At 35.7% G+C, this 12,753-nt stretch overlaps 1 protein-coding gene across 1 annotated transcript in view; it reads right to left on the minus strand.

Annotated features, from left to right (window-relative positions):
* The window catches only part of LOC110096420 (LMBR1 domain-containing protein 2 homolog A), a 36,800-nt gene that overhangs the window by 18,803 nt on the left and 5,244 nt on the right, over nt 1-12,753 (minus strand). Inside the window, exons 3-4 of the mRNA XM_020822371.2 lie at nt 3,269-3,427; nt 2,045-2,258 (exon numbers count right to left, since the gene is read on the minus strand). Coding sequence (XP_020678030.1) covers nt 2,045-2,258; nt 3,269-3,427 — 373 coding nt within the window. The remainder of the gene's footprint in view (nt 1-2,044; nt 2,259-3,268; nt 3,428-12,753) is intronic.

Here is a 12,753-nt window from a genome sequence, read left to right on the forward strand (position 1 = left end):
TTTGAATGATAACATTATTTTTATGTTAATTGTATTAAATTTAAATAATACTTATTATTTATTACGTCATCCGGTTCGACCCCGGTTAGACCGGTCGAACCGTGAACCCCTCCTTGTTCCGATTCGTTGTCCGGTCCGGTTTTCAAAACCTTGATTAACATACTCATTCTCCACTCATCTGGCATCTTTTTAGTCTTCAAAATAGTATTAAAAAGTTTAATAAGCAAATAAATTCCTTCATCTCCTAAGTATTTCCACACCTCTATTGGAATATCATCAAGTCCAACAACATTTCCTCACTTCATTTTCTTTAAAGCCTCTCTAACTTCGATTTTACTAATACGCCGACAAAAAAAATATTTATTTCATTTAGGGTGCTAAGGTCACTAAAATCAATCGTATTTTACTATTTTCACATTCTTTATTAAAAAGTTTATCAAAATATCTCATCCACCTTTGTTGAATACCATCTTCTAAGAAAAGTACTTTTTGATCTTCATCCTTAATAAACTTCACTTGAACTAAATCCTTACTACTTCTATCTCTTTGTTTGGCTAATTTATACATGTATCTTTCTCCTTTCTTAATATCTAATCTATTATATAAATCATTAAAAGCTAAGATCATTTCATCGCATTTTGCTTTCTTAGATTCCTTACATACCTCTTTAGATTTTTCCAAATAATCAAAATTCTTTATATCTCCTTAGTATTAAACCATTTTAGTTATGCAAATCATAAATAATGTGATATGCAACTCTAAATAGTAAGCACAAAAAAAGCAGTTCTTATAGGGAAACAAACAGAATCAACTAGCTATAAATTCAAAATTTTTGCCCAAAAAAAAAGATGAGAAGACAAAAAACATGCCAAGAATTTTAAACAGCAGACTTTTTTTTAATCTTATCTTGCCAAGCATCATAAAATTATTAACACCTTAATGTGGCAATGACAGAAGTAAAGCAAATAGAGGATTCATAAATTCAACATCAAAGGGGTTGGATAAAGTTAATGATGATGGGGATGATAAGGATAATCACTTTCGATAGACCTTCATCGCATAATTAATCTGATCTAAATCTTATTTCTTGATTGGTTTGACATAAAAAACAACACTTAATTTAGTATTTGTCCTGTCAATATAGGCATGGAGAGAGTTGCCTAGATTTCCAAGTTTGGTCAACGTTACTTAATACCAAACTTCTTTCAACATTATGCCTGCCTCTTTCTTTCACAACTCCATCACATTTATATAATATTACATCTCTCAATCCAGTGCTTCTTTGTTTAGATATGAAAAAAATTCATATCTTCTACACATGGCAGCCGCCAAAATGTAGCTCGTCATGGAATGCTAAAAAATTTGCATTGTACTTAAGATTAGTGTCATAGTTAAGAGGAGAATAATACTTGTAATTAGCGTCATTGTTAAGAAGAGAAAAGTGTGTCGACCTCACTATGCATGCGACAATATACAAGATATGTAAGAATAAACACTTTGATCGATCATAATCAGGTTCCCTACAATTTGTAAGGGTTGTTAAGAATCATTGGTACAATAATTAAGACATAAGAAGAAGAATATAAAGAGAATATTGGACCACTGTAAGAAGAGAGGAAGAAAATACAGTGAATTTTTCTTTTTTCCTCGGCTTTTTTTTTTTCCTAAATTTGTGTGGGGAGGGACGGATGGGACCGCTGCAGCTGCACGTGCCCTTCCCGCATGCCGGCATAGGGATATTCTTTGCTTGAAAATAGTTTTTAATCAAGCAAATCGTAGATTTCTTTTCACAATCATAAGATTTTGTTGAACCCCATTAGCCTTGATCATGGTCACAGCTTCGCAGTTAAAAACATACTGCAGTAGAACTCCCATCATACTTAATATACGTCTTTAAGTATAGTCACTAATATATGTTGGCCATACAAACTTAAGAGAGAACATGAGATGAGGAGAATTTCCATGACCAAGTATAATGTACCACAATAAGTCACTCTTGTAAGCTTATCAAATTCAAGAGAAGAAAATTATGGTATATATTTACCACAATTGCATTTGAAAATTCTTGATGAGCATCATCTAATTTCAAGGCCATTTTTGCAACCTTGTGGGAAAGGATCTTTTGACGATTGTTCCAATCAGCATTCTTCCATACACTCTTTGGGATCTCACTTAATCCAAAACCAAGAAGAAATGCACCAGTCACAAGTCCAAATGTATTTGAACAAGCCATGGCTAAGCCCATAATACTTCTATTCCTGTCAATAAAATGATCAGCAATCAGAAGGCCAAATCTGGAGAATTCAGTGTGTGTAATTTACAAGTACAGAAAAATCTTACAACGCACGCAGAATTAATTCAAAGAAATCAGTTGTAATTAAAATAGCAGATGAAGTGTAATAAATATATCCAAGTAAATTCTACAACGTACCTAAAGGTTAAACATATAACAAGTTTCTGAAGATGATTTTGCCCCTGACTAATGACAGCCAAACAAGCATAAATAACAACATTTTTTTTTTTTTGGGGTTCAAAAAAAGTTGTTCAAATCGTATAACAACATGAACACTGTTGTACTTCTTCCCTTAGTAGTCAGAAATGCAAATTACAGCTGATTTGCAGGCAGTAAATTCTCTGCAAAGAAAAGCCTTATTATTTTGATAACAACATCTAGTTATACTGAAATTAAGAAGAAAAAAAGTAACAATGTAACAAGGCAAGCATAAACACTCAGTACATGCTGGTCAAAATCAGATTCCTATCGAACATCAACCCACTCTAAGATTTAATATAACTCAAGAAAAAGTAGTTACTGCATAGCACCTATTGTTTATCATACATGAACATTTGCTTTCCTTGAAAACAATCTATACTTGGGTTAAGCTTCGAGAAGTAACACAACCTCTAGTAATGGGCGAGTACAATCTTTATTGATGCTATTCCCTACTGATCACTAAGACTATTTTTTAAAGTAAATTTCTTTGCACTGCTATTGTTATAATTTTTCTGTCTTTCAAAATACTGAATGTCAACAGACTGAATAAAGCATAAAGATAAGGCTTATGAAACATGTAAAGGTGCATGAATTGGTATCTTCAGACATTTCATTGCGGACTTCATAATATTCCAACCGGAAATGTCTAATGGTTCTGTTCTCTCATAGTCTCACGAACAATTTTTGGCATCCCAGAAATAGAAAATCTTCTAAAGAAAAAAAGAAAATCAAACATGCTTAAGTCACTAAAATTGAAGATGCAAAGCCACTAACCAACTTCTATGCATGATGAGAAGTAGCAGGAGTCCAAGAAAGCCGACCACTCCCAGAATCAAATAAAAGACTAGATTGACATGAATACTTGTTTTTAATCTTTCTTTCACTGTAAAATCTCCAGCATCTTCATAACCCTGAATAGTAGGAACCACAACCCTGCTCAGAAAGACGAGAACATATTAAAAGCAGAATCAACCAAACAAATTATACATGGTAAAATGTAAAAACAATAAAATTCAAGGTCATTATGAACATAATCATAAACATATCATTGTTAAAAAAAAAAAAATACAACTGAATGAAAGGATGAACCAGGACATATAATTAAACACAAAAATTAAGGAAAAAAATAAAAATAGGAGAATTTTTATGCAAACCAATAAAACTTGGGTTGATTACCTAACCACACCAAATTTTCATGTCACCACGACTATAGCCAAGTCTTCAAAATTTCCATCCTTCTTGAGTTTCTAGTTTCAAAAAATAGCTAGTGATGGCATCTTCTTACTAAGGAAGAGGTCATGAATCCTCTATAGAATGCTGAGGCTATCTATTATTAAGGAAGAAAAAAAAAAAAGACAATGCAACTTGTTTGGGAAGGGACGACTGACAAGACCGGTCTCCCCTGGTTTGTTTCCGTATGATAGGAAAATGAAGTAGCAAAAAGGCAGGCATCACTCTGACAAGAGAATAGCATGCCAAGAACAAAGACAAGGCTTATTCATGCAATCGACTTAGCCCTATCACCTTGAACAGCATAGGAGGGGATTTCTATACACAAGGGAAGCTACTTACCAATTTACTACTCTTCACTATTACCTTCCTCACCTAATCTTCCTCTATATTGGTGAGTACAGAAGATAGGTCTACCCCATCTTTCTTAACATCTTTCTTAACATAAATCAAATCTAATGCATCTATTTTCCTAATAAGGTCATTGAAGGGCAGCAATTTTATGTGACCAAACCATCTAAGGCGACTCTCTCTAATCTTATCTTCCACTGGAGCTACTCCAACCTTTTCACGAATATGCTCATTTAGTATTCTATCTTTAAGAGTAAAGCCACTCATCCACTTGAACTTAATATTATGCTTCACTTTTAATAGCCAGCATTCTACACCATAAAGCATTGCAGGTCTCACTACCATCTTATAGAATTTTCCCTTAAGTTTGAGAGGGACTTTTCTATCACACAACAAACCCGATGCATTCCTCCACTTCAACCATCCAACTTGAATTCTACTAATAATATCTCCATCTATTTCACCATCACTTTGAACAATAGACTCAATTTAATGAAGCACAAAATCGAGAACCAAATGAATAGTTTCCAAGCCAATTTGTATGCTTTAAAAGTGAGACGCTGGATTAATAAAAAAAAAACCTTTTATCTGCATTTAATTGATGGGATAGGAATTTATGGTGAGAACATTTTTTATAAGATTCCATTTCCTCTCCAAAGCTTCATGATGAGGGGAAAAACTATAATTTTACATTTTTCATGGTTGAGTCATTTTATGTAATCCAATATGCTGGTTAAAATTAAAATTGTTAGGATTATGACAATCAATTTTTACAGATTTTGTTGGTTATTTATTGAGAATCCTAGTACTTAACTAAGGATCTTTAGAATTCTTATATTAAAATAGTAATGAATAACATTCTCTTACCTTGTACACAATGTTCTCGACGAAGTGTGAAGATTGAAAATAGTCTAGGAAGTGATTTCCTTGTACAAATGCAAGACGTAAAATTATTGGTTATTAATCGTTCATTCTCTTTATTTTAATCAATCTTCTTATCTATCTTCATCTTTAATTCATTATTTAGTTTTCTTTCTACTCGTGTCATTTAAACTTCAATCCATTATCTTAACTTTAATGCCTTAAAACACTATTGTATTGCATTAGTTCACCCTTACCTTAACCTATTTTACTCCACGGTGATGATGATGATAACTATGATTTATGTCAAATAATTTAATAAGCTTTGCATTTTTAGGATTTTTATTTTAACAAAATATTTCAATAAAGGACTTGATCAAAAAAGAAACATTGTCACGCTCTTGCAATCCTGATGTTTTCACTCCAAGGCTCCCGCATTCCACCACTGTCACCTCAAGGCTCCCGCATTCCCAAAACTATCACTCCAAGATGAGTTGAAAAGCTCTTGATAATTTGGAACTTCCAAGATCACCTAAAGTGGGCATCTGGCTCGTCTGGGAGAGTTTGTGGTTCATCGTCAAATTTTCATAAAATATATTAGATTTCAAATAAGAAACTATCAAAATATTTCATCATCTCATGAAATCTTTATGATCTGATTAAAAAAATTTAATAGGCGCAAATGACTATAATTAACTACCCATACCAATCATGAAAGAATACTTTCAATTAAACTTGTTGGTAAGCGCTAAGTGCTTAGTCTATAATAGCAGTGATTTGGCTTTTAAATTATAGGAATTTTATCTCTTTTAGCATTAAGCAAGTGGTGAGGTGAATAATGATGAACTCGATCATTTTGTTGTTGCCCAGCTTTTGTGAACACTAGTCTACTTAGTTAATTGAAGTAGTTGACCCAATCTAATTGAAAGATTCTTATCGGTAGCAATAGGTTGCATCATCCAAAGAGACCTTATAGACCTAAGGTGAATACTTTCCAAAAAAAGGGAAAAAATTAAGTCAACTTCAAATAATGTATGGTTTTGAACTCAATCAAGTGCACTCTATAATTCACCACTTATAAGATTTGAGCTATTGAAAAACTTGCAGGCTTTATGATGTGAAACGTACAAGCATGAATGATTAAACTAAGAAAGTTTGCACGCTTAAATTTTAGAGCACAATAATTATAAGCTTTCTTTTGATGATAAACAACAAAATAAAAAATGATAAGGTGATAAAATAGCTTAGGTTTAAACACATGCGAGAGGTTGAGCTCATTAAATAGTCAACTAAATCTTACTTTGCATACATGAGTGGTTTCAACGAGAAATTCCAATGCTAACAATAAGATTAGACACTATGCATGAGTCCCTCACTCAACTCTCTAGTTCTCTAAGCTTTAGCGGTGAAGAGCTTGACATGAACCTTGTGAGTCAAAATATAACCACAATTGAAAATAAACTAGGAAAATAGGAAACTTGGGGAAGAGTTCACCATCGTCAAAATTCTTAGATGAATTTGAGTAGCAAGGGGGAAGATCCGGAGTCCGGTGGCTGAATTTGAAGACGTCCTGCGTGTGGGCAGCAGTGTGGGATCTTCTGAGCAACCAATGAGAGCCTTCCGGATGGCGAATCAACACCAGAAAACTGCTGGAATCCTGAACAGCAGCCGTGACTTTTCCGGACAGTAAACGGGGGTTCCGGGGGTGCAGGACAGCAGTTTGTCTCGTCGGAAATATTCAAGACACCAGCCATGAACTCTCTGGACAGTAAAACAGGAGTGTTCGGCTAGCAGGACAGCAAGTGTAGTTGAAAGGTGATCCTTGATTTCTTGGACAGCAGGGCAGCAAGAATAGGCCACCAAACTAAATGGGCAGCAGCTGGGAACTTGTGGACAGCAGCAGGTGATGGTTGGAACCCTCGTTTTGGCACACAAGGACTTCCAACAGCAGTCCAAACAGCAACCTGGGCGACGGGATAATAGTTGGCTAAGTTGGAGTGGTCTTGGACATCATGAGTGGCCTCTCGGGAATCAGGACAGCAAGATTGGTTGGCTGTAGCATCTTGGACAGCCACCAGGAACCTCCAAAGAGACGGGATGTGAAGGGGCGGAGAGGCCTGGGAAGGGGGCGGCCATATGGCTGCGGGAAAACTATGCTATTCTTGCCCAAACTCTTAATCAGGAATGACTAGGCTGAATTCCAATCAATTAGGAATTTAATTGGATTCAAATTACGGAGCTAATTAGAGATCATTAAGGGAAAGAAATAAAGAAATAAAAGAGGAGGGGTTTAATTCAAAACTGAAATTGATTTCAGATTTTGAGTGATTTTGGAGGGAACTAATTTGAAATTTGATTTCAAATTAAGGAGTCATTAATGAATTAATTGGAGCATTAAAGTAGCAATCAAATGGGGGAGAAAACCCACATAGGGCCGGCGGCAAGGTGAGAGGGGGAGAGAGAGAGTAGTGGGATGAAGCTTCCAATTTGGATTGATGACGTGGCAATATAATTAAAGACTCCAATTTAAATTAAATTGAAATTGGAATTCGTCATGAAAACTTTCCTAAATTGGAAATCCCAATTAGGAAAGAATTTGAATTTTGAAATTCAAATTTCAAATTTGAAACTTGCGGAAGGAGGGATTGGACGGGTGGGGAAGGTCGCCGGCAAGGTGGCCGGCCGGGGCCGTGGGAGTGGTCGGCGGAGGGCTTCTAAGGGGCGGCCGCAACTAGAGTTGGGAAGAGATTTTCTTGTGGTGGAAGAGAAGGATGATGGAGGTGAATACGAAGGAGAAGATAGAAAACCTAACCACGAGCCGCGGACTCTTCCAACGACTGGTGGGCCTTGCGATTTGCTCTCCTTGAGCTCTCTCCCTTCTCAAGCCCTCATGCAAGAAGAAGTAGAAAAATAAAACACAAATTTCATTTCAATTTTCATTAGCCCTTCTCCAAGAAGAGGAGGGATTTAAATAGACAAATACAAGAAGGGAAAATAAAAGACAATAACCTCAATACAAGAAAGCTAGCCTATAAATAGGCCTCATGAAAAGAAAAATAACAAAGACTAAAATGCCCTTCGGGCTACAACACTACATGACCACCCATAAGGGTAAAAAGGGAAAAACAACAATATAAAATAAACTAGTACAAAAACATATAAATAAATAACTAAAAAAAAATCGTAGCCGTTGATCTCCGATGTCCTCATCACTTTACCTGTGATTGTAATTTAATGTTGTCATTCTACAGTGAACCATCTACTCAGAGGGCCCCAATATGACCGTATAATTACGATGCTATTTAGTGGCAAAACCATCACGTTAGAGAACACGTGTCATGCCCTTACTAGCATGGGATCTTCGAGAGTGACAACCATAGAGGTATACTTGATATGATATTGACTTTTCGTAACCTTAGATTATCATAAATGTATCATCCTCGACAAACTATTGTGGAGGATATATGGATTGTTGTTTTAAGCTTTCAACAATCAATCATTTGCATGCATACGTTTGTGTTTTGCATGTTCTTTAAAATTATACTTTTTAAGGAAATTTGGGCCCAAAGTTGTTTGTTTTGGCATTCAAGGGTATTTTATAATAGCATCCCCTCCATTTGAGAATTTATGTCAACAAAATCATTATCGAGGTAGGATGTTTGAAACATTTTTCTCTATATTTCAAGAATTAGATTTTGATAGTTAATCTCTCCAATTAGGATGAACAATAGTCATGCCCATCAAAGGGGTAAATTGCTTGAAGCATTTGCATTTGAAATTGAGAGCATGATTTTCAAAATAGACCACTCCATTTATGATGTGAGATAAACATGCCCATCATATGGTTTTTTAATATTTTATTTTTATTGCTTTTGACCTAATCAATCAGGTTTGTAATTTACATATGAACCCTACCCCAGTATGCAGAGGATCGAATCTATATATTGCACTTACAAACTACTTTGTCAGCATAATTGCTGCAAGAGTTTGCATCTTTGAAGATAAATCTTCTGATGTCAAAGGCATTGAAGGCCTGATGGAAACGTAAAACAAAATATATCATCGTTTTAAGTTTATTAAGCTTATTGTGACGATGTTTGCGCAAATCTCAAGCTTTGTTCACTCCAGTCATTATGAGGACAAGGACTTGATTTGAAATGAGAGACTTAAAACCCTGTCCTACATGCAAGATGGATCTCTCGAAAAGCGCCATTCAACATACAGATGATTTCGATCTTGAAAAGAGAGCTTGTAAGAAATTCAAAATGATCACATGATTTTTTTTCAAAACAGTTGCATGATTTATCTTGCTTTTACTATGCACATCAATCTTGGACTTTTAAGTTTAAATATTTTGTAAGATTGCCGGAGAGCGTATGGATGTATTTCAAGTCTTTTAAAGGTACATGTTTTTTTTGTGCCTGCAAAATTTTGAAGGCATTGTGATTAAGTTTGAGTCCACCTCGTGATATTTTTAGAGAATTTAAAATTACATGAATTCAATCGTTTGCGCTAGTATTCTATCATTAAGTAGTGTTTAGTGTTTTATTTTGAGTTTTAACATTCAAATTATGCCTTCTTGCAAGCCCACGTTGTGAATCTATTGTGTTTCAAGATGTCATATATTTGTCAATATATATATGTGTTATTTTTATGTGGCGAGCCCCACAACGAACCATTTTTTCTTACTACAGATAAGAGGGATTGATTGCTCATTTTCACCATTAAAGTTCATTTAGTCAATAGCTCTCATTAAATCTTGCATGTACAGTGGAAGTAAGGGAGTTATAATTTTGCCCATAAGAAAGTTTTTTAGCCCACTTTAAGTTTCATGCATGCAAGAGGTGGTAACGACGACGACAACAAGGAGTTTGCGATAAGAATTTATATGCAAAGAAAGTTCTATTCTTTCTTTCATTTTCCTTTTTTTTTTCCTTTCTTTCTCCTCTTTTAGAGATAGATAGAGGGAAAGAGAGATAGTTAATGAGAAAGGGAGGGTGTTAAGGGATGTCAGTGGAGTTCAACAGAGTTGAGACTATTGGTGGTTTGAAGGTGGTGACCAGAAGAAGGAGAGAACAAGATGGTGAGCTATAAGGTGGATTTGTGTTTGAGATTTTCACTAGAATTTATAATAAGGTGCAGCTATTCAGAAGAATTCACCGTCAAGCTGGTTAGATAGCGAGATTCGACAGTGTTTAGGGTTGAAAGGGGAGCTTGCAGGTTGAAGGAGGAGAAAAGTTCGTGAGAACATAAGCAAGAGAGAGAGCAGAAAAGAGTTGGATTTTTGTCAGTGTTGGAGTTCGTCAATTTCAGCACTGGGAGAGATCATTTGAGTTTTGGAAGCAGCAAACAATATTTTGAGGTGTGCATGCTAGTAGAAATTGGCTGAAGCTAAGGTCGACAGCATCTTGTTGGATGGGAGACTTGGTTTAACTGATGGATGGAGACTAGAATGTTGGACTAGAGTTGTCGAGCTCATACATGAGGGAATTCATCAGTTGAGGTTTGAAAAGATTATAACAAGCATAGGGCATGTGAGTGGGTGAAGGAGAGATTGGCGGGAACTTGCAAGAGAGGGAGCTATGAGGGTTGGCAAAGAGAGGAAAAAATGTGTGATTGAGAGGGAGTAGGACGGGACCTCATGTCGTTGCAATGCTGACTAGGAGTGGATCACATGATATGGGAAATCGAAGGGGGAAATTGAAAGAGACGGGGAGAGAGACAAAGCAAGGGAGATTTAGATTATAAAATGAAATTTTAATTGCACCATATAGGATGAGAAAACAGACAAAACCTCACGTAGTGATGGGATGGAAAATGCAAAGGATAAGCATGATTTTGGGGATTCACCGCATTTTATTTTTTATATTAGTTTCTTTTTAAAATAAATAAAATTAAAATGTGGGTTGACATTCTCAAGTAATTTTGCGTTATTCATGCATCTCAAATTTCATGTGATAGCCTCTCACATGAATAAATTTTGCATTTTGTTTTTGTGCGAAGTGTGGACAAGATGGGTGTTTACTTGAAGTGTTTAGAACATTCCAAACAAGTCAGCACAGTCCATTTCGCAAATCTAGGGGAGTCAAAAAGGGTTATTAGGTTGGATTTCCGGTCTGACTCAAAATTGACCCACTTTGAAACAGGTTAAAACATGAACCCGAACCTGCCATGCCCGCAACCCAGTTGACCCAACCCGACCTGATAATCCATTTAGAGAAAAAAGCCTCGATAATAGGTCAAAAGTGTCAGCGTCTTGCACTCTTGCTGACATCAATTAGGATAAATGTCGAGGCGATGTCGAGCGAGGATAGAGGAGCGTCGGCCATCAAATGACAATCGAGCGAGGATAGAGAAGGGAGAAGGAGCATCGAGAGTGATGTCAAGGCATCGAGCAAGGCAAGAGTGGTTGTGGTCAAAGGCGTAAATATAGAAGGCAAAAACCTAGAATAGAGGCTGGCAGCGCATGTGAGAGTGAAGCAGCAAGAGTGACTCTCATGGAGGAAAGATGAATCACATTCTGTATTCTCTATTTTGCAGCGGACTATGATAGATTCTCATTTTTCTAATTCGCAATTCACGGGTCAAAACTGGATCACTTTCGAGTTGGTGGGTCGACCCAAATCTGACCCAATAATTACAGGGTCGAAACATAAAATCTAAATCAGACCCGCTTATTAAACGGGTCAACCTGAACCTAGATTTTTTAGGTTGTATTTTAGTCTGGTCTTTTATTGACACCCCTACACAAAATAGATGACGGTTGTGGCATTTTAATTTAAGCGACCCATTTGGAGCTGGACTTGCATGACTTTGTGTGTATTGGTCGTTGTCTTTGTTATATGGCAATATTGTAATGCAATGGGTCTTTTTGGGATATTTATAGTGCTTCAAATGCATCATCACAAACCACTTTACGAAATGGGTTATGTTTAAGCACTTTCGATGCATGTGATGCATTTGAAGCCAGTCTTGCAAGATGATGCATCCATTGTTTGTTGTATTCAATCAAATTGGGTTGTGGAGTATACGTGGAGGTCAACATCTATAAAAATAAATTGAATTTGTTAAATTCTTCTTTGAAACTAATATCCATCCCATACCATGTCTAAACAGAACTCATGGTGACAAAACCCCTCGTCTTCCAGATTAGGAGTCACCTATGAATACCTCACAAGGGTATTTCCTCTCCTCAACTCACGATAACAGGCCCGATATTCAATACCGTGTGAACTCTTTTATGCCACAATGCCTCTCTGATGGTTGATGCAATGAGAATATTTTCCATTTGTTTATTATTAATTGCTTTTGCTTGATCTAAGAAAAATGATTTTCTCATTCATAACAAAAGCAGGGAAAACAAAACTTTTAACTTTTAAGGATGCAATATGACCATACAGACACGTCAGCTCGATGCATTCAAAAATATATGTAAATTTTCAAAGGGTTCTTCATAATATAATTCATTCTAGAATTTTTCAATTTGCTATCTCTGAAAAGTTAATAGAGTATTGAGCACTTATAAAAATAATGCAAATGGTAATTTTTCCTAAAATATTCCAAAAAATACCACAATAATGCATCCTCTATTTAGAAGAAAAAACTCAATTAACCAAGACAAAAAGAATTATACTAAACAAAGCACGCCCATGTCAACAATGGGTGAATCTAAATTAAAACCATAAAGGATAATGGCAGGAATCGTCTGCCTTGCACACTGCTTTCTTTTTTCATATTTTTATTTTCTTTCCCTCTATTAAGAAAGGTTGTAAAAAACTCTTCAGTTACACAACTAAGATATATATCAAAATACTTCT

The sequence above is a fragment of the Dendrobium catenatum genome, unplaced genomic scaffold (genome assembly GCF_001605985.2).
Source record: "Dendrobium catenatum unplaced genomic scaffold, ASM160598v2 fragScaff_scaffold_817, whole genome shotgun sequence".
Taxonomy (NCBI): domain Eukaryota; kingdom Viridiplantae; phylum Streptophyta; class Magnoliopsida; order Asparagales; family Orchidaceae; genus Dendrobium; species Dendrobium catenatum.